This window comes from Pteropus medius, unplaced genomic scaffold (genome assembly GCF_902729225.1).
Source record: "Pteropus medius unplaced genomic scaffold, Ma_sr-lr_union100, whole genome shotgun sequence".
Classification (NCBI taxonomy): Eukaryota; Metazoa; Chordata; class Mammalia; order Chiroptera; family Pteropodidae; genus Pteropus; species Pteropus medius.
In genome coordinates, this window is record NW_024347791.1 from 15,015,715 (window position 1) to 15,039,667 (window position 23,953).

The following is a 23,953-nucleotide window of genomic DNA, read 5'->3' on the forward strand; positions in this document are numbered from 1 at the left end:
TTAGGTGTTTTCATTGTTTTTACTCTTTCAAACAAAATAGCATTAATGTTCTTTGTATCGACTTATCAATTTGTGCCACTGGTTCTGTAGGATGAATTCCTAGAAGTGGAATTGCTAGGCCATGGCATATTTTAAAAACATAGTTCATCTCCCTCATACTTATTCACTGATGCCTGAGGCATTAGCAGCTCAAGCACCTGGTCAGATGTGGAGCCGACATTGTGTGGTAGGCACCTTTTTGGCCTCCTAGAATCAGCCTCTCCCTCCCCTCTGCACTCCGTGAGACCAGGTACCATTGCTCTTCAGCCTAGCACAGCACCTGCCACAGAGTTGGCCCGTGACACATTTAGAATGACTGCATATGAATTTACTCAAAGAGTTGCTGTGAGAATTAAATGAAATAATGTATATAAAGTGCCTGGGGAAAAAAATAATGTCTATAAAATGCCTAGGGCGCCCCTTTATTTTTCTCGCCCCATCCCCACTTGCGGTTTCTTCTTTAGCGTTAAGGGACTCCAACCTAGCAAGGGAGACATCACAGTTACAGTCAGGTAGGATAAGTTCTGTAACAGAACTGTTACTAAGAGTGCTGTGAGATTATGGAAGGGGAGCGCCTAGCTTAGCCTGTGGGCGTGAGGAGAATTGCCTGGGACTTGGCCCAGGTATACAGTAAGTCTTGAAAGACCGATTGAAAACAGCCAGACAGACAAAATGTGTGTGTTGGGGGTAGAGCAATGGAGGGGAACATTCTAAGCATAGAGAACAGCGTTGCAGAGGGACAAAGATATAATAGAGCAGGTCACCTTCGAGCATAGAAACAGCCAGAAATGAAACCAGTGGTAATTAGGTAATGGGACATTAAAATGCTTTAGGTAGCAAGCTAAGTTCTACTTTTGTCTTATAGTGAACAGCAGGGGACTTATGTATGATTCACATTTACATTTTAGGAATATCACTTAGTCAGCACTGTGGAAAAAAGATTAAAGATGCTTAAATCTAAAGCCAGGAGCCATCTGTATTATAACGCCATTGCAGTCATCCAGGGAAGAGAGACTGATAACTTGACGAGGACTGTGGAGAGGGGAGAGAAGGGCTGATTTGAAAGGTAACTTAGAAATAAATTAGCTTTGTGATTGAGAAAGAAAAGGAATCTAAAATGTCAGATTTCTGGATCCATCATTTAGGTGGACGGTGATACCGTTACACGAGGTAAGAAATACAGGTTGAGGAACAGATTTTGATGGGATAAAGACACTTGTTATTTTGGGACATACTGAGATTGCAATTGCTGTGGAATATTCTAGACAGCATGAGCAGGAAGTCTTGAAGTTTGCATGTCTGAAACTCAAGAGAGGAGACCAGCCCCAGCTGCCATCGTGACTTGGGATACCTCAGAATATGACTCAGTCATGCCGGGAGCCATGAATGAATGAGGTGGGGAGGCAAAGGCGGATACTTCTGAGACACATGAGACACATGATTGAGAACACAAACAAATGGCCGCTATTTGTAGTAACCATTGTGGACAACAGAAAAGGGAGCTTACCAGAGACCCAGAGAAGGTAATACCGAAAGCCCAGGTGAAATTGACCACGATGTGTAACCACTCCAGCCTTTGCTCAATGATTTTCTCTCAGCAGCTATAATCGTAAGAGTAGGGATGGGCAGGTACTTACTAACATGTAAGACCTTGAAAGTTCAGTGTAAGTATCAGGCTTTACTTTTAGAAAACTCTGACGTAACTATAAAAAAACTGTTACCGTTGCAGCAATTGGAGTTCCAGTAACGTAAAGAGAAGTGGAGGAGGATTTTGTGGTGCCTGGAGAGAGGGTGATTCAAAAAACTGACTGGGAGTTTTAGGTGGGTCAAGAAAAGATTTGAAGGCAAGAGGGACACGTCAGAGATAGCAGCCAGTCCAAGGAAGTAACTGACTGGGTTCTCTGGAGACTGAGTCTCCCAGCCAGTGTTGCCGTCTTTCCCTGGGCAATTCCTGTCCTAATGCCTATTTTAATGTTACCTTGCTGAATTCTCTTTTGAAAGATAGTCATTAGACTCTTAACCTAGTTCTCATTTTTGCCTCGGTGAATAGCTCTTCAGTTTCATTTAGACTAAGGATCCCCTTTTCTCTTAGCCTCCATGCTTTTCCTGACTAGACATGACCACCCAGAGTTGCTTCTTCCTGTAGTTTGAAGAAGTTGTTAGCGAGGAACATATGACCCTCCTCCCTTTGGAGATACATTTGCTGCGTCTCTCCTAACAGGCTTTAGCTAAAAATGCAGTCCTTGCAACAACATGAAATAAAACATGTTGAAGTGCCTCCTCTTCTGAGCCCCCATAAACAGCTGTACATGCAGCTGCACCCAAAACAGATAATATGCACAGATGTGTTTATGGGAGGCAGGCACGAATACTCTGTGTTGTTTTCGGCTTCTCACCACTGCAAAGATTTCTTCTTCAAAAAAGAGGTACATTGTGGTAAGCAGTGTTTTATGACCTATAATAAAAACCCTTGTAAAGACCGTTTTTGACCAAATGAAGCTAAGTGTTCTTTTCAGAGTTCTCATTTGTTCCTCTCCCCCTCTCTGTATTGGAATGCACACAGTTCAGCATTAATGGATAACATGAGGAAATAATATCACAAATTCTAGTTCCTATTTGTTAAGCTGGGAAAGCAACCAAAGTTAATTATGTAAGAAAGTTCATTAGCAGTTTTTCCCTACTCAGCAGTAGCTTCTGAATATATATGTTAATTAAGCGAAAATTTGTATTGTGTTTGTATAGTACACGGTTATTGTCCTGTGAATGCACCCACAGGACAGTTGGAGCGAACCTCAGCAGTTGGAGTTCCCATAGAGAAATCAGTCCAAGTACAGGCTAGAAAGTAACTTTTAAAGCCACCTTAGAAAGTTGAGTTATTTACAAAAAGAGACATTATACATTCAATGAATAATAACATATGTTTTAAAAGGACCTTCTAGACATAAAATTCTCGCAATCTTTAGACCTTCAAAATTAAGAACAGGTAACATAACACTTGATTTAATTCGAATAATAAATATTTTACAGATTGTATTCTCTAAATATGCACACGGTTGCGTTTGTTGATTTTAATAATGACTGTTCGGGAATATGGGAGGCTGTCCGTATGCTAACTGGAGAAAATTAGATAGATCTGAACTTAAGGGTGTTGCCAGATGCCGTTGGTAATGGTAGGTCCCCCTCTTGATTTAGTGGCAATAGTTGCAGACCCGCTACCCAAGCTAGGAAATTCACACATTGTTTTTAGTCCTCATAACCACCCTACCAGTGAGTGTTGTCCCCATTTTACAGATGAGGACAATAGGCTAGATGCTAGGGGAAGGGAAGTTAAATAACAGGCCCAAGGTATGAAACCTGGAGATGTAGCAGAGCCTTCAAAAGATGACTCATTAAAGTTGACCTGTGAAAATAAGCATGTTACATTTGTCTCTTGAATCGCCTTTCCCCTTGCTTTCCCATTCTAACACTTCTAGTTCAGACCCTAACTGTCTTATGTCCATCTAGAGCAGAATAATAGCCTCCTCACAGTACCTACCATCCATTTTATTTGCTAAAGTAGCAATGCTAACTAATGCTGTTCTTTTACATATTTTCACCAGTTTCCCACTGACTACAGGGTCAGGTACTGTAAACTCCCTGCACCAGCCCAGCAGTAAAGGCTGTGGCAATGTGGTCCTGGTTAGCAGTGCACCCTTTCCAGGGTCTGTTGCTGGTCTCCAAATACCTAAGCACTTGCCATCCTCCGAGCCTCTGCGACTGTGTTCTTCCCAACACCAAACCTAATGGTAGCCCACCTCCAAGATGGGCTTGGATGCTGCTTCCTCTTCCGTGCTCACCCAGTGCCTGTATGCCATTACTCTATGCCATTTGTGATCTTCGCCACACACTTACTTGAAGCGTGTAAGTGTGTATTTATGTCTTCTCTCCCTATTAAAAGAGGAGCTCCCTGGAACCCGGTTTTAGGTGCTTATGTGTAAAATCGCCTAGCACAATGCCTTACACATAGTAAGAGCTTCATATTTCTTTTGTATAAATGGTAGCAATTCATTATGCATGTGTACTTTATACTATATAAAGTACTTAAATATTTACCATCCTACTTAGTTATATAATTATGTATTGTTAAAATATATAGTATATATTATTAAGTCACTCCTTTTTGAAGTTATTTCCATTTGTGTGGATGTGAAAACCAAGGCCCACAAAGGTTACAAGTGACTTGCACAAAAAAAGTACAAAAGAAATTTCTCGTAGAAATGTATATAATCTAAGTGAGCCACCTGCACATGAGATGTAAATTTCCATTTTGAGGGCAGTACGATTTAAAAGGCTGGATTTAGAGCAAAAGCATTGTATCTGAATTTAGATTCAGATTATATACATTTCTATGAGAAATTTCTTTTGTACTTTTTTTGTGCCTCTACTTGGCAAGCATTCAATAAATTCTTAGTGAATAAACCTATAAACCACAATGCAGATTTGTGACCTTTTTCACTAACAACTCAGGAATCATTTTAATTAGTGAGGATGTTCTATATAACTCCTGTGCACAGAGCCAGAGCAGAAGTCATTATACATTATCTTAATACTCATCTATAAAATATGGAGTGATTCATCAAAGCAAGTAAAATCAACAGATACCTTGTTGGATTCTGTGAAGAATATAAAAATGCAAAACATTCCTATTCCTCAGGGAATTTACAGTCTAGCTCAATAACACTTGACAGTTTAAAAAACAAATCAAATATATAAAATAATCACATATCTGTTTTCTCTGTAATCTTACAATGGAGGCAGGGCAGGATTTATCCTGAATTTTATAAATGAAAAAGTGTACAAAAGTTGGGACTTGGTTAGTCATTTGGCAAGTGGTAGAGATGAAATGGAACTTAGTCCATAGCACTGGATGAGGAGACCACACTGAGAAACACTGATGCAACGATATGAAATTAAAATGTTAGATTTAGCCAGTGGTCCAATTCTGCAGTGATTTGATCCATAGATTTCTTCTCTTAGGGATGAGAGAGGCTAATTGACTTGCTTAGAGTCATAACACTAGCTATGGAACAACATACTAAAATCCACGTCTCTTGATGTACTTGTTGTTGAAAGAATTCTGAATGGAGGTGGTAAAATAGAAAAGAAACCTCCGTCACTGTTTTTAGTTCATTCTTCAGTGTTCATTATAGGCATAAGGGTATTATATTTCTGAAATAATAAACCAAAAGTCTTAACACACATGTGAAGATGTTTTAGTGGCTGATAGGTAGGAGTGCTGATTTAGGTGCCATGCCGCTTTGGTCCTTATCCCCTAATCCGTACCTCCTTTTTCTGGTTCCCTTGGAGTTTTATCTTCTGCTAAAGTATTCCTCTGGAGGAGTCAGTGAGTTTATTTGTTTGTTTGTTTGTTTGAGCTAATGCTTTTTACAGATTAGTGGGGAAATGGTACAGTACATGTAAGGAAGGATAAGGACCAGACCCACTATAATGGGGGTCTCAGAGGTATATAAATTATATGGGAAACAAAATGACAAAACTTTACTGAGGGACCCAGAAGAAGATTTGAATAAATAACCACACCATGTTGTGAAAAGGAAAGACTCAGTATTGTAAAAGTATTAGTTCTTCCCAAATTAATCTATAATTTTGTAAAAATCAGTGAAAATACTAAAGAGATTTTGGGGAAGATGTGAGTACTCCAGTGATTTTAAAATCAGTGCAGAATAATAACATGTAAGAATATCAAGTAATGTTTAATAAAGAATGGAAAGAGGAAACTTGCCCTATCAGATATTAAAACATGTTTTAAGTATTTAATTATTACAGAAGAGAGGTACTCTAAACAGCTAAGCAAGTTGAAGTCCAGAAACAAATTCAAGTAATTTAGGACATGGTAGAAGTGGCATTTAAAAAGTAAGTAATTTAGCAAATGCTTAAAACTTTTGGTTAAAGATAGTATATAAATAATAATAGAATAGCACACACTACTTAAAAATTGAGCAATAGAGCTGTATTTATGAATATGCAGATGAGGTCAGTGTACATTATAATGTAAAATAGGGAATTACAAAATCGTATACACTAGCATTCCCTTTATAAAACAGAATAACTATCTGTATGACTGTATATATAGAGAAAAATTATAAAGGGATATAATTGTGGTTATCTCTGAATGGAAGAATTGTGGATAGAATTTATTTCCTTCCTTTTCCCTCTATCTTGATTTTTTTTTTTTATTTAACAGCAAATATGTGTTATATTTCTAATCAAAAACATAGATCTTGTCATTTTGGAGAGCAGTGAAGAGAAGAAAGGTATCCATCGTGAAAGGCCATGGCAAGGTTAGGTCAAGAATGGAGTGTCCCACTGGTTGAGGCAAGCAAGTGGTTATTGATGATCTTGCAGGAGCTGCCGCATCTTCATCCACTGCAGTGATGTGATGTGGGTGAAGCATGAGACAACGTGCACTGCTGTGTAAAGACCATTAGCTGACAAAGGAAGGGGGTTGCTTGGATTGTTTACTGGTCAAGGGACTGTAGAGAGGGACGAAGTCCCAGATTCGGTGGAGAAGAATGGTTAGGAGAGCAAGGCAAGGTACTCGAAGAAGCTGGAGTGAATGCAATCCAGAGCATGAAGGAAGAAGAATACTGCATAGAAGGAAAGAAACCTTTCTCACCAAGAGATAAGGGAGATGGGTAGATGCCAGTGCTTATAAATTTAATAGGTGGAGCAGAGGGAGTTGAAAGCTTTCCCTTGATGGTCTGTGTTTCTCTTTGAAGTAGAGTGCACCCTAGTATGCTAAGAGAAGGTAGATGATAAGGTAGGGGACAGCAATGAAAATTTAGACTGCCCTACAAGGACAGCAAGAGGATTGACAAAGGACTTGTAGCTCACTAACGTAGCCAGGGTTGGTGACTGACTTCATATCGATAATGTGATCGTTTTTTCCCCATGTCAGCTCTCTTCAACATAGATATAACAGCCGAGAAAGAGAGCAGTGGGGCTAATTGAGGGTTAAGCTTTGCATAAAAGATAAGGTAGAATGACCATGGTACAAGACAGGTGAAGGAATTGGCAGAGCTACCAAATGATGCATGAATAAGTTGCTTTTCACATTTAATTAATTATGCTGTCTAATAAGCTTATGTAAATTTAAGTGGCATTTTGATATCCAAATAAGTGTAATTAAAGTTACTTAATTTTTTTTTAATTAAAAAAAGATCGGAGATGAGTAATAACACATTCCTGATTTTAGCCATAGGAGTAGATGACAAAAATGGAATGTGGTTGAAGAAGCCGAAGTTCTCTGAAGCCAGAGTGTTGGCTAGGGTATCCTAGGGGTGTCGAAGTCATGCAGGAGGATGGCGAGGGTGGGCTAGAGAGGATGAGCTATGCAGTGGTCCTCACCCTTTTTGGCACTAGAGACTGGTGCTCCTGAAAATCTAATGCCTGATAATCTGAAGTAGAGCTAAGATGGTGATGCCAGCACTGGGGAGCGACTGCAAATACATATGAAGCTCTGCTCGCTCACCCCCACTCACCTTTTGCTGTGCGGCCTGATTTCTAACCAGCCACCGACCAGTACCAGTCTGCGGGCCGGGGGTTGGGGACCCCTAGCTATGCGATATGGAGGATTGACTGCAAATGATAACAATGAAGAAGGGGATATTGTGAGCATTAATGGAAGGAGGCAAAAGTCTCAGAGAGAAGGATAAACCACCTGGAAGGAATAATTGGCAACAAGAAAGGAATGTCGATACAGTCTTCATGGGGGGAGGGGAGATGAGGGCTGTAAATGAAAGATAGTGGCCTTAACAGATTTTAGTGACTATAATTTTAATTATGTTAGATTTGTTAGAATAAATTTCAAGTTATAGAGCACTCAATGAACAAAGTGGCTTTAAATAAGGACATTATTGTTGACATAACTGCAAGCCCAGAGGTGGGCAGCCTGACTGATTCAGCTATTCAGCAATGAAATCAAAGACCCAGACTGTTTTTCTCATTACACTCTGGCATTTTATGGGTGCACATGCTGTCTCCCTTTATGTTTCAAGATGGTTGCTACGGCTGTAAGTTCATGCCCTCAAGCAGTAGCATTTAGTGTAAGATTCGTGGAGGTAAGGAGGAGGCATACCAGAGAGTTTTATACTGTGTCCTCTTAGAAAGGAAAAATTACTTCCCAGAACTCTATAGCAGACTTGCCCGAACCTCTCATTTACCAGGACTGGGTCTCATGTCCATCCCTAGATCAGTTCCTAGCAAATGGGAATCTGATTGCCTTGGACCAATTCTTCATGGCTGGCAACTGGCAATGTCTACTATGTAGGCAAATAATAAAATGCTCCACTCTGTGGAAAACCAACGACTCTAATACATCACCTCGTTTGGAGAGGAGGGAAATATGGATTGAGGGGGACATTCTCAGAGAATTGAGAGGAAGAATGGGGGAATGACGAGAAGATATTTTGTCCAAATGCAGCCAGTATAAAGCATATTGTTTTAAAATGTTTTATTATAAAGACTATGTATTGAAATGGGAAAATATCCACAGTATATTATTAAATGTTTTTAAAAAGATCACAAAACAGCATTTATAAAACAAAAACTATTTGGGTCATTAGCCAAGAACATAGGCAACTTATAGCTTGTATTTTCTTATTTAAACATTGTCGATTTTTATATCCTGCTCTGAAGAAGCTATAATTAACATTGCATATTCGTAGTTTCAGTTCCCAATGTCTTTCCTCTGTAGGTTAATAATAGCCATCATGATGAGGTAATGATTTCTGCTTTCAGACTGTCCATTTAGTTACTACATTGTTCCTCAGACACCAGCAGCATTTCCAGGCTTGGTGAAAATCAGTTGTTATTTCTAGTTAGATAAAACTAATTCCTTACTTAGCATTATCATCACTTTCAGGAATAAGTTCTTTTCATTCTCTCTTCAGAATACATATTTTATTAATAAAATTTATATACAAAGCCACTTTTAGTATGCTTTTATCTAGTTGCCGAGAAGCAGTAAAAGAAGAAAGTCAGCACTTGGAATTAGGGACCTGCCTCCTTCTCTCCTCCCCATGCACCCCCACATGCACAGTGCCGAAGTCACTGGCAATAGGGCACAGCTTGACTGCTTTTCCACGAGTATTTAAAAATAAATTATTAATATACTTGACATATATATTTTGTATGTGTTATAGATATATGTAAATATGTATATGAATTTGTCAAATTCTTAGAGACTGAAAGCAGAAGGGTAGCTGCCAGGATCCGGGCAGGGAGGAAGGAATGAGGAGATGTTTAATGGGTATGGAATTTCAGTTCTTCAAGATGAAAAAGTTCTGAAGGTTGGTTGCATAACAGTATGAATATATTTAATACTTAAAAGTGGTTAAGATGGTAACTTTTATGTTATATGCATTATACTGCAACTAAAAATAATATATATATAAGTTATCAAAAATATAAAAAATGAAATGATCCCGGGACTTCATTATTGTCAATAGTCCTCTACTTTCTTTATGAGTTTATCTTACCCTTTATGTATAGGCTCACGTGATCCTTTACTTCTATTCCTGTAATCATAACCCCTACCAGAAGTCAACATATTATGGTCAGTGTAAAAAACCTTTGTTATATGTGATCTATCATAGACTGTAGACTCCTCTGATCTTCCTAGGAGACAAACTGATTGGAGACCTTCATAGGCAACAACAAATCATTGTGAAGATATTTCTGTCAAAACATGGATAGCAAATTTGGAAAGACTGTGGTTTACACATTATGAGGAAAAAATGATCCCTATCTACAAGTTGTATATGTCTTATTTTAAATTTTTTAATAGATAAGCTATTGATGTACATTTTTGTTGCTAAAACTTTGAGGATGTGAATATATTACTTCAATTAGGTAGATGTATCCAAAAATCCATAACTGTCCATTGAAAGCTGTCTTTTCTGTGTTCTATTATATAGAATAAATTGGGTGTTTTTAGTATCTTTTGGAACTATTTATACTTTTTTGTAGTTGGAAAAAAAAGGCCCAATGATAAAAAATTTTCCCATTGAAAAAGCTTGAGGTAGGTTTTCAGTTTGCTTATTTGTTTTGTTTTTAAAGAAATAAGAGGAATTAGAGTTCTAGCACACCTAAAAGAAACACTTACAAGGCTTTAAAGATTTCTGGTATTCAGACTGAAGTCCAGAGTCTTTTTAGAGGAGTTGCCAAGGACAGAACCCCAGCCTAAAGTCACTGGGAGCCAGACTTCATTCCATGACGGTGTCCTTTTGAAACATGCTTCAATGTCACGTTTCAGAAAGATTTAGAGTGATGGACCCAAGTGACTGTTTACCATAAATGTGGCTAAATGTTTAAACCTTTTATACCAGGATTGTGCATTGTAATATGAAAAGATTTTAAACCTGTATTTAGCTTAAAGAGTCTTAACTGGCAATGTCCATAGTTTCATTGCATTGCATCACTAGGATTACTGTAAAATATTTGAATCTTGTATAAGACAGATTAATTTAGATTAAAATCTTGAGCTAATTTAAAAGTATGTCTCCTGATACTATAAATTGAGATAGAACAGATAATAAAATTAAATAGAAAATCCTTTGAAATGTCTTTGATCAGAGCACTTCTTGTGTTTCTGAAGAAAAGGTGTTTTTTCTTAGCTTATGTAATGTTGTAACTTATCCATTAATATCATTCTCAAGAATTGGGACCAGGTCTTAATTGTGACCAGAGTTCCTGAAATAGTTCATTATATTTCCTCTTTGAGATTAGATGTTCCAATGAATGATGGTTAAAGATTGAGGGGGGTCCCTCAATCTTTACTATAGGTCCATTATGTTTATCAACCTACCTCACAATTGATTTACTGAAGGCAGTGAGATTTTTGGCAAAATTTTTTTAAAAATCATTAATTCAAATCTCACTAGTTCAAAACTATTATTTGTAACTAGATATTATAGATTTAAAAGAAAACCCAGTTTGCTGACCAAAAAAAAGTAGCTTAATAAGATCTGAAGAATGGTAATTCTTATGCAGAACTAACTTTTCCTACATCAGTAGGCATCGTTTATGTGGAATCAACGTTAATGCAGTTATGTGGATCTGCACTGCTTATCCCGTGCTTAGATAAGATGTTAACAAGTCATTTTCATCTACTCTCGCCTTTAAACAAAGGAGAACTAGACTCTTAGTATAAGTTCCAAAATAACAACTAAAACCAAATAACAATTATGGTATATCATAGAGAGAAAAACCAGGCAGGCATTAAAAATTGTATTATATACAAAAAGTTTTTATAGAAGAGTTTTATTGAAGTGGCAAAATATTCTTAATGAAGTATTAAATGTTTTTAAATGAACCACAAAATAACATGTACAGAATAATAACTATTTTTATTTATAAATATATTACTATAACAAGTTGTGATTATAATATTTATAAATTATAATATAAATAAAGATATTTATACCTACAAATATAGCAATACATGTACTTTTTGAAACAGACAGGAAAAACACACAAAAATTAACAGTAACGGTTTCTCTGTTTTCTGAGTAGTGGGATTTTGAGTGATTCTTGTTCTTCCTCTAGCATTTTTAAAAATTTTATGATTTTTTGTATTAAGCATGTACTGATTTCAAAATTAAGAAAAATATAGTATATGATGTATAAATAAATGCACAAATAAAAGCAGGGCACACATTTTTACTCTGTAGTTCAAGCTTTTTATAAATTTAGATGAGCCTTATTATTAATTAATTAGTTCAAATTTTAAAAATTTTATTCTGTTAATTGGCTGCTTAAATTGTGTGAACACTGAAACATGAACCAAGCAGATTTGTTCATTGTACTGTTTTAAATGGTTGGTACTTGGTGTATAAGAAGCTAACGATGATGAGCCAGCATGACATTACTTTAGGTTAGTCATGCTATTTAAAATTTAGTGTTTACAAGTATGTGCATATGTTTCCAATAAAGACATATTTGCCACAGCAGACTACTTTTCTTAACATTTTGTGATTCGTTTTCACACTCCTGTTTGTTCAATGCAAGTTGTTTGACCTGTAGTTGCTCTTAAGTCTTGAAGGACTGACCCTCGACAGTGCAGTCTTTTCCAGAGTTTTCACCTTTGGAAATTTAGAAGGTATCCCTTGCCAGTTCAGAATACAGTCGTCTCCCCTTATCCACAGGGGGTATGTCCCAAGACCCCCAGTGGATGCCTGAAGCCATGATTGTACCTAACCCTATATACATACTATGTTTTTTGCCTATACATACATATCTATGATAAAGTTTAAACTATAAATTAGACACAGTAAGAGATTAACAATAATAAAGTAGAATGATTATAATGATATCCTATAATACAAGTTTTGTGAATGCACTTGCTCTCCTTGTCTCTTAAGACATCTGATAGCTGATCTAATGGCCTAGAGGGCTATTAACTGTTTAAAGGCTGGGTCGTGTATACAGAATAGGTATATTGGACAAAAGGAATGATTCATGCCCCAGGTGGGTCAGAAGGGACAGCGCAAGAGTATGTCACACTACTCAGAACAGCATGCAATTTAAAACTTATAAATTGTTTATTTCTGGAATTGTCCATTTAATATTTTCGGACCACAGTTGACCATGGGTAACTGAAACCATGGAGAGTGAAACCACAGATAAGAAGGGACTACTGTGCCATTTTGGTAGATCTCAAGGAGGATTCCAGTACACCTCTGTCATTACACACTCACCCTTTGTACTTTGTTCACTGACCTGTGGCACTGGCCACATTTTCTTATAGTTCTGTGTGACTCTGTCTTCCTCAGGAAATGAGACACTTTAATAATTATCATTTGTTAAATGATTACCATGTGCTGTGCACTACCCCTTTGCATATGTTACGTCATTTGAATCTCATAATATTATAAAAATGAAGCAATATTTTCTCCATTATATAAATGGAAAAGCTAAGGCTTTGGTTTTAAACAAGCTGGGATGTAAAGACAGAACTGCCAACTCTGAAGGAGAACGAGTACCCTAAACCAATAACCAAATATGCTACTTTCCATGAGGATTAGTGATCCAACTGCTGAACAACTGTGTCCTCGCTGCCTCTGCCAGCTCTGAAATCTATGATGCTGCCTAATCATTTTTTCTGACCCTTACATGAACAAGGTGATTCTATCCTCCCTTATACACACCATTCTCACAGTATTTCGAGGGATAAATCAGTCTTATTAACCCCAGATTTCAGAGGATCACATCATGGTCAAAAGTTTTAAATTCCTACTTTTAGACATTGTTTCTGAGTTTTAAATCTTGTATCTAATTTTATAAGTTCTAAAATTAGGAAAATATGTGATATTGGTTTATTTTCTGCATTTCCCCCTGCTTTATGCTGGTTAATAGTGATGACAGTGATAGCTACCATATACCGAATACTTGCTGCTGTGCTTAGTGCTTTATGAAGTGATCATACCAAATATGTTTTGTTACTTTGCCATTTTACAGATGAGAAAACGGGCTCAGGGAGGTTAAACAGCTCACCTGGTTTTACATACCGATGAGATCATTGATCTAATAAAAAAATACATTGAGGATTTGGATCCAGTTTTTCTGGACTCTTTGAATCAAGACTCTGTCTCTTGGTAGTGGTATTGCTTTGGACTAATTGCATATACCTACTATGTATCAGTTCCTTGACCTTTAAAATGGGGTATGATATTATTTACCTCAATGTTGTGGTGTGGATTACTTGCATTACTAAAAGATGGTGCTTAGAACAGTGCCTGACACAGTGTTTGCTTAGTATTTGGCGCTATAAAAATAATAAAAATTACTATTAATATTGTTACCCACTGAATTTTAATTATTAAAATCAAATACTAAACCATATAGAAATATATGAAGTAACAAACATCCCCCTCTTACCAACTACTTCCTCTCCCCAGCATTAACCACTGACACCAGGTTGGTATATACCCTTCCAGAGTATTTCCTGTACCATCTGAAACTATTTTTAAATTGTCCTTTCATTAATAAAACATAGGTTGAGAGTAAATATTTTGTCATGATTTTGAGAGTGGAGAAGTAGAAAGGGAGACAAATTCATTTATTCAGCAAATATTAATCAAACGCTTTCTGTGTGCCAACCACTCTGCTAAGTGCTGAGGATATGACATGTTGAATTTCTGTTTTGACTGTTTATCAATTTTCTTTTTTACTTTTATTTAGGACATGATGTTTCAGCTTCTCCGAGGTCTGGACTTTCTTCATTCTCACCGAGTCGTGCATCGTGATCTAAAACCACAGAACATTCTCGTGACCAGCAGTGGACAAATAAAACTGGCTGACTTCGGCCTTGCCCGCATCTACAGTTTTCAGATGGCTCTAACCTCAGTGGTGAGTGAGAGAGTGCTGTTCTTTCATTAAATTTATTTTTCCTCTTTTAAATGACAAACTGCCCCCATTCAATGCTCCTAATGTTATTACTGCCAGTGGTCGGCTGGTGGACAGAATGTCTGCACTTTTTTATATAACTGTAGGTAAGAGAAAAGCATTCTGCTTACAACTACAGACACATCCAGACTGGGCTTGTTGTGGACAGGACCCATTGCAGAAATAGCCTGTTGCATCTTAGCCACTAGAAAGGAATCAGTTATAAGTTTCCAAATGCTTTTTGTTATAACCACTGTTTTCAGAGCTGCATATGTATTGTATGGGGAAACAGCACAAGGTCGGGAAAGAGAGAGCACCAGGAACATTGACCTGTCTGTAGCATCCTTGTTTGAGGAACAACTACAGTGCCTGCAGAGGTGTGTGAAAGTGCTCCTCTGAAGCTGTGGTGCCGACTGTGGAGAAAAAAATTAAATTTACGATGAACTTGAATGACCCAGGTCCAGGTAGCACCACATTGCCCTGTAAAGGCTTAATACAGGCCAGAAGAGAAAGAGTAAACCCAAGGGCTCTGTTCTGGCAGAGAATGACAGTTACGATATCCTGTTCTTTGTCTCATTCAGACATAAAACCATAATACTATTGACTTTGGTTAGCTTTCATTTATCCTTACAGTTCATTGTTTCTGAGATGAATTTTTATGAAATTCTGCACTCAAAAGATAAAAAGAGGAGCTCGAAGTAGACACTAATAACCCTTTTGTTTGAAAGACCTGTTTTACATACAGCGAATTTACACATAGATACAAAAAGCCAAGGAATGTCCCTTTGCTGTGCTACTTATCTGAGGCAGAAGTTGATGTGGAGAATCCCTTTGATTCGATAATGACTATAGAAATGGCCCTCAAAGCATTAAATTGAGCCTTAAGAAAAAGAATCCTCTTGGGTAAATATGTCATTTTTCACACACAGTCCATTTTTAGCCTCGAAGTGGTTCCCAACTGGGCAGCACTGCCCTGGGTGTGGGGTGTTGTTGAGAAAAATATGGCCATGTCTTTGGTCATCATGATGACTTGGAGAATGGAGGTAGCTGCAAGGAGGCTAATATTCTGCACAATAAAAATTGTTTCCCCACATTCCAGTAATGCCTCAGCTGAGAAGTAGAAATTCAGGAGGGGAATTGAAATTCTCTAAGAGAGATAACTATGCCTTGGAAAAACATTCAGTGTACAAAAGTATTCTGCTTCTCACCCCCGAAATATGGATACTATGACCTGGACATGTGAGACCACTTTCTTTCCCAATATTTTATACTTTACCTAGGGCATTAGAATTTTTACAGAGAATTCCTTGGAATCTGTCCTATTGTTGAAAGATAAATTGTATTTGTTTCCTCTTTGTCCAGCATACGCCATCGATTTTGAGACGACAAGGCACAAGGTGGCATCTAAAGGATGTGCCTCAGCTTTGGGTTGGGTCAGGCGAGCCCTTGTATTATATAATGACACCAGAAAGGGCTGAGTCTGTGTGTTTCCCCAGTGGGAAGGGTGAGGTAGGCTGAGAGCTTCCTTAGGAAGTAGTTGTGCCTGTTGTTTCAAGGCCCCGGGGGAAAAGCTTGAATAGGCTTTGTGATCTGGATAGTCAGCAGAGGAGCAGATGGAAGGAACTCATCTCCTTGGGTACATTGATCAGGGGAAGGATGAGCCATAACCGAGACACTTTTTTTGATCCCCTCCAAATGGGCACTAAAAACCATAAATAAAAACAGGAAACCCAGCTGGTTTTGATTTTTTTTTTTTTTTTTTTTTTTTTTGCTTATTAAATTCAAGGAATGATAGCCCAGCTTGTGCGTAACATCAATTAACATTCCATTCTAGCTAAAGGTTGATATGTTCAGACAGGAAAGTGTAGACAAATTATTTCATAGAGAAAAGGAGAAAGACAATCATAAATACCTGCTTTTTCAGTATCTCATTTATACCACATACTCTCTGTTACTTATGGTGACATAAAGTTAAAAAGCATTAGCACCTGTGAAGCATGCCGGAACAAATGCAGACTTGAAAGAGTGATCATTGGAATGTAATGGCAATAATAAAGGGTACGATTCCTATAAGGGTACTGCGTTTAAAATTTTTCCCATTGTTTTATTTTTTTGTTTGTTTAAAGGAAAAATTTTAAAATGGAAGGATTCATTTAGTATAGTGATACATTGGTTCACGTACACATAGTGACATAGGAAGACTTGGAATCACAATTTTTCAAATGAAACTGGTATTTATTTTTCCCCTTCCTGGAAATACGCATTTTTTAGTGGGTTATGTCATACAGGAACTGGGAGTCAACTTAATCTGTGGAATGTTAAAGGAATTACAAGTTAACTGATTCAAAACTGACATTTTACAGCCGTGAGAAATGCTAATATATTACTTATCTTCCAAAGCCTGGATCAAATGTCCCCTTCTGTTACTCCCTGCAGAAATTAATTCCTCCTTCCTTCCTCCATGATTTCAGAGTAACATCTTATTCATGTCTTTCATAATACTGCTTTATATGGGGGTTTTATTTATCAGGCTGTAAGCTCCTTGAAGGAGTTGGCCTTTTGGATAGAAATTAATTTAGGACGATCATTGTAAGTCTGGACCGTAGTTGTAATGTAGGTGTGTAGGTGTGACTTAGCTTGTCTCTCTCTGATAAGGGAGCGTTAAGCGCCCTTTAGACACCTCACTTTACTGGGACATCGGCAGCCACCCGATGATGACTGGTAATCATGAACTTCTAGGAACAGCAATTTGGAGAGAAACTAGTCCTCTCTTTTCAGTTTATGATGAAAAATTTTAATTTTTTTCTAAACTGAACCATACAGCATGTAAGGCGATACTTTTGCCATTGGATTTGGTGTTTTTGGAACTCTTTATTAATCACCTCATTTTGAAAGTGGAGAAACCGAGACTACGACAGGCAGTTTGTGATCAGATTAAGTCTGAATTTCAATGAATGGGTTTTAAATGGCTTGGAGAACCCACCACCCTACTGCTTTCCTCTTCTTCCCTCTGTAAGCTCCAGAGGGTATCAAACTATGTTCTTTGGAACTCTCTGGTTCTACAGAGGATATCTAGAGACTCCACAAATGTTCAAAAGTTCATTTTTTAAAATGCATTTTAAGTCTTGCTGAAATTGTAATAAGAAACACTAGCTCATGCCACATTTTGACACAGTGGGTAACACTGAGGCATGAGTTCATACCTCCCGGTTAACTAATTTTTTATGTAGATTCAGAATGAAACTTCTGCCACACTTGTGCAAACCTGAACGTCTTGTAAATGTATCATTCTTTGGAAAAAATCAAGCGTTCTCTTGATTCACTCCTGTGTCTGCTCTCTTAAAATCACCCCAGGGCATAATCGAGACAGCACACACATCGTGCTGCACTCACTGTACGTGAGACCACTTTGAGGGCCATCCAGAGCAATGCCAGTGTTGAGATTACTATATCTAGATGTGGCTGCCAATACCCAGGCAGTTAGAGCCACTCACTCCCCAGGATAGTCACCATCAAGCTGCCTATGGATAGAAGTCTGCACCTTAAAATAAGGTTGTTCTTTTTGGTGCCCCTGTAACTTAACATCCTGGGACGAGGTCCAGGATTGGCCTGCCTTAAACCAATTTTTGCTTTATAATGAACAGTATTACAATCACTTTTCAGTGTATTTGGAGGGCCTTTATATAATCATTAGACAAAATATAGAATTAGCATTTTTCCTCCAAATGCCTTGGCCTAACACATATAATGTGGAGAAAAATTCCACTTTGTACCATATTGGAAAAGTGAGAACATTCTCTTATCTTTTTAGTGACTTAATAAAATTACATTCTCCTTCTCCAAAGGTCTTTTTTTCCATATTATCTTCGCTGTTAAAAGACACATGTGTTCTGAAAACATCTTCCACTCTGTAGAAATCACCAAGAGGCAAGTAAATAGTAAACATGGGAAGACCACTCTACAAAGTACAAAAATACACATGGAGATTTTTCTTATATGGAACTGATAAGATTCCCAAAGTTGCCTTTTTTAAGATCATTCGTTTATTTAATGCCACAGTATTACAAAAATTGAATTGCTTACATTTCCTTCTTATACCTCTGGCAATACATGGTTTCTTACTGTAACCATGTATTGCCAGAGGTATAAGAAGGAAATGTAAGCAATTCAAATTTTGGTAGCATTTAGTAAACACTGAAGAAACCTTGCGGATTCAGAAACTTTTTTATAAGCATAAGGGAGAAAATTAAGGAAATGGAGTTGTGGCATTCAGTCAACAAATAATTATTAAGAACTTTCCTTGTGCCAGGGCTGTCAGTGAACTTGAGAGATGAGGTCTTTGCTCTCATAGAATTTATAATCAAAATGGGGAGACATCTTAATCAAATCGTCACACAAAGAAATGTATAGTTAGAAACAGACATAAATGCTATAAAGGGACACAGTTCTGTGAGGCCATGTGGCTCAGGAACCCTCATTGGCTGGGCGTCAAGGAAGCCCTCCCTGCTCACCCATGCCAGGATGTGGGATGCTCAAAGAGGTCACTTCTCTCGGAACCCACCTGGACACAGGCCCCATGGATGTGTGCATCATACGATTCGTGCTTATTTTCTATGTCTATGTTTGGAATAACTCATTGTACGGCACCCAGTTGGCACCACCAAGTTGACGAAGTGAAACAGAACCAAAGATAGGAGAACAATGACATCTTTTATAGGAGAAAATAAATTGTTTATGCTTGTTTCCTCTCCGTGCATGTTGTATTTACTATGGAGACCTGGCAGGGTTTGTGCCTCGGCTCCGACAGCCGAGCTACTCCCACAGAAGCCTGCAAACGCTGCCAGTGCATACTGAGTAAATCAAACCAAGAGCATTACACGAGTATAATGGAAAAAACCCAAAGCCCTGGTCGCCTCAGCACCTCAGGGAAAGTGCAGGACACACCTCTGAAGCCGGAAAAGCTCCTCTGACCCCCTCCCCGCTCAGCATCTCCTTGCCATGACACAACCAGGTCTGTTTTGTGAAAACTTGCAGTTGCCAGTACATATTTCATAGTTAACAATGGAGTGTTTGTGCCGGTTTCGTTTTCACTTTCACCAGTGAGGGAAGTGGAACACAATGGGGCAGTGCACAGAGCTGGGAACAGGACACGTTTTCTTCAGGATTCCCAGGGCTGGGTACGTGGAAAATGCCAGAGCCAACACAAACATGAAAGCCCATCCAGATCCTCCGTTATGCATTCGCAGTGGTAATAAAACACATTTTGAGGTACAAACTGATAGGTTAACTCTGCCTCTGCAGTGAAGGCAAACACTGATGATTACCGTGAGAACAGAATGTCTCCCTTACAGAAAGATAATGTACGCCATACTATACAGAAAGCTGCTGTAGGTGTGTGTGCATACATGTGGGTACTTAATTGTACCCAGTATACTGGCGAAGTTAATCAAATGACTGCTTCCCTTGTTTATAGAAGATATTCATTTGACTCACTTAATTCTAGCTCCTCCATAAGTGGTCACTGTTGCAAATTAGTTCTGCACGAAAACAGTTTCACTGTAACGCTGCTGCCTGGAAGATGTTTTACTCAAAGAAAGGACAGGATGTTCTTTGCTTCTTCTACATATCTGTTTGGCCAGCATGTCCTATCAGAGTATGATGTAGATAAGGTCTGGTTGTCACCTGTTTTTTTCTCTCCCACTATATAGACACCCTGTACGATGCCATTCAAATCTCAGGAGCTTGAGGCAAAGTTTGAGTGTAAAGACCAAGTATTGTCCTAAGTTTCACAACCTCAAATGCTTTAGAAAGGATTTGCAAGCGAAGGGTTTCTCAGGGATCCAGAAGATAGAAAAGAAAAGTGTTTCTTCTTACATTCAACATTCTTATGGGAATACGCCTTCTGTGTTTGGTCAAGGGCTTGTCATTAACTGTATTTAATGAGATAATTCCATATCTTCTAAATTTGCTTAACTCAAGTGTTGTGTTATATTTATTCAAAGGAGTATGAGACACAGTCCTCGAAATTGAATATAAAACGATGCTTCTTTAACTTGGAGTTTTATGTCCTCTTTAATTCTTTAGATATGTGAGTTTCTTGGTTTTATAGCTGTCACTACGTACTTCTTTGCCACTACTTTAAGCAAAGTGGCAGTATCTTCATTTTGCTTGGGCTTTAATAGTCTCATAGTGTAAGTTCCTATGTCTAGATATATTACTGAAATTCGATTACGTTGAACATATGACATTAGACCTATCCATTTTTATTCACTCAAGCCAAATCTTATACCATTTTAGTGTTTCTCACAGTGCCTTCCTGGCACATGGTAGGCACTTGATAAATACAAGGTGAATGAATGAAATGAATCCTCATGATTCTCCATGCCTGAAGAATGAAACTCTGTAGCTAGGCATGGGAAGTCTTTTTTTTTTTTTTTTTTTGCGGTGTAGTCCCAACCTACCCCTCTGTCTTCCTATTACCACTCCCACCCAGAGACTACCTCACACGCACAAGCATATTCCTTATCTAACTAACACTATCAAATTTCTCACTCTTCTTTGAACTTAAGTGCTTTCCTAACTCCCTGCTTTCACAAATGAATCGATGTATGAATTTCCAACTCTGCATTTTTCACATTGTAGCTGCTGCCATTTTCGTCAATTATAAGCTTCTAAAGTTTTTTGTTTGTTTGTTTTGTTTTGTTTTAGACACAACTTTTAGCTAATCTTCCCAATTACCTGCGTCACTCCCTGATAGTAACTTGAGCTCTGAGGGAGTAACATTTATACTTTGAATGTCTGCCTGGACAGCCATCTTAGCAGTTAGATAATTATCATGCTTCATCCCTCCATATCCAAGATCACAAACCTTCCTGCACCTCCCCAACTTGTGCAGTTAATTTTCTGTATAGCATGTTTTTTAAAAAAATTAAGATCTGTGCGGATCTTTGGAGAAACTATAGTGTCACAGGACAAAGCTGAAAATGTCTGCATTGTAATTTCTTTTAGCCATTTTATTCAGTGCACTTGAGTCCTTGAGAAGATTAGGTACCTTTGTTAAATCTATACAGGTGTCTCCAAAAATTAAGCTCAGACTTTTATAATTGCTTTGTAGTTCTGGATTTTCTTTCATATTTTATTGCAGATAGTCCGAATTTGTTTCTAAATGATGCTCTTCGGGTTGCTGAAGTAGTCCTCTCATTGCTCCTGCGTTGCTTTCTTTTTCTCTAGGAATTGAAACGCAGGGTGAGTGACATCTTTGCACCTAACATCTGTAAGGATACTGATGATTTTTAAATCCCTCGTAAATCTGAATGTTAAACTTTACAGTTGGCCGCGGAGGAATAATCTACCTTCAAGTCTCAGGGAAACATCCAAAGAAAGAAGGAGAGAGCACAGGAGAATTTACTTTAGTGCTGCTCATATATTTATTTTGAAGGCTGGCAGAATCTAAAAGTGGGGCTGTAAATTTAACAACTCGACCATAAAACCCCAAAATAAGGGAGAAAAATCTACTACTTCTAGGTTTGAGCACTACTATAAAGTTACAAGATTTTTATTCTTCCATTGCCTTAAATTCTTCTTCTTTTTTTTTTTTAATTTCTAAAGATATCCTTCTCTTTCTTTCCCACTTTTATTTTGATTAATTAGTTTTTAAAGGTTATGATGCTTTGAAATGTATGGAAGTTTTCTGAATGCCTACTAGCATGCTTCAGTTAATAGATTTCACAGTGACGTTGAATGCTATCTGCACCTTATGTAACTCTGGGTGATTTCAGTGAGGTGGGGACTGCACATGGTATCAGTTCTTGTGGGAAAATATGCTTCAGTGGCTTACTGGCACTACTCTTGGAATGTGGCATTTAAAAGTACCTTTTTACAGTGGGAAAGAATTCTGTCAAGAATAAACAGTCTGACCTTGTTAAATGGGCCAAAGTCTGTAACCTAGTTGCAGGAAACTAGCTTTTACTAGTTTAGAAAAAGCAGATTACAAAAAGTACAACTAGAACTTTCTAAAGAATGGGAAAAGTTACTATCAAGAATATGAAATATATTCCAAAATTAATGGTCTTCACATATATTCAGGAACATTACTTGACTATAAAATCCCACTCTCTCAGAGCGGATGAAAGATCTGGAGTATAGTTAGTCAGAAAAGCAGATTTTCTGTTTCCTGGAAAGACCAGACTGGCTTATAGAAAGGAGCTGTGGGAGGGGCCATGTAGCATGGACCAGCTGTGGGAAACCAGCAGGCTTCGGGAGACATAGGAGTAAAAATTACCTATAGGCATAGGTCTATATACTCTGAGCTCTGGAATGCAACCTTTCTCTCCATTCCTGCTTTCCCACTCATTCCAAATCGATCCACACAGCCCTGGGATCTTGCCACTCCAGACCTCTTGCCTCCTGTTTGAAATAACATGCCAGTAGATTTTTGCGCCTCCATGCCACATTAGACAGTCTTCTCCCTGCTTAGATCACCTTTCCCCCTTCCCAGCCTAACAAACTCCTACTCTTTCTTCCAGACTCAGTGCACAAGCCACCCCCTCCCTGAAATTGGCCTGACTCGAGGATAAAGTTAGGCGATTCCTCTTCAGTGTACTTTTGATTTGCCTCTAATATAGTAGGTATCATATACAATGAGGAGTTGAATGAAGGCAGGAAAGGGAGAGAATAGAAACTGGAAGTAATTCAGTATAGATCTAGAGAAAACATATCCATGCCACAGTCTGATATGAATTTACCTTTTTTTAAAAAAAAGAAAAAGTAATGTTCTTTTTTGTTGAATAAGTGTCTGTGGTCATAAATCTCTTTGTATTTTACACTGTTGTTGATAATAATGTAGATCCATGCTCAAGACATAGTAGTCACTATTGATGTAATCATTGTTATTTTTATTGCCAGTTGTATAAATATATGTAGTAATATCTTTTGATATGGTGAACATTTCCATTCAAAATGAAATAGATTATATAATGTAGAGTCTGCATAAGACATCTCACTAGTAATTGTGTGAATCAGAAATTTTCTAGTTGTTTACCCACTTGTGATTAAGATAAATCTGTCATAAAATGACTTTGTTTCATTTACAGATGGAGCCTTTTTCTAAAAATACGTCTTTTCATCAGGACTTACATGACAGATGCTTTAGCTTATTGGGCCTAAAAACCCAGTAACATGGTTATATTCTATCTAATTAGCCACCTGTCTTTCTGTTTCTCCTTTTTCATCCCCAGAATCCAGCTTTTGCTAAAGTTGGCAAATTATATACCTCACATATGGTCATTATATGACTGAACCTTAATGAGGGTTATGTAATGTCAACAGCCACAAAAATTCCATAATTTACTTTTTTCATTAGACAACAAGCACCTTGAGGGAAGAAACTAGGCATCACATGTATTATGCTCACTAAATAGTAATTGGTAATGATGATGTACTTTCAAGATGTTTATGTCCATTATAAAAG

The 23,953-nt window shown here is 37.8% G+C and overlaps 1 protein-coding gene across 1 annotated transcript in view; it reads left to right on the forward strand.

Annotated features, from left to right (window-relative positions):
• Positions 1–23,953, forward strand: part of CDK6 (cyclin dependent kinase 6) — a 206,457-nt gene that overhangs the window by 92,124 nt on the left and 90,380 nt on the right. The window contains exon 4 of the mRNA XM_039878098.1: positions 14,281–14,448. Coding sequence (XP_039734032.1) covers positions 14,281–14,448 — 168 coding nt within the window. The remainder of the gene's footprint in view (positions 1–14,280; positions 14,449–23,953) is intronic.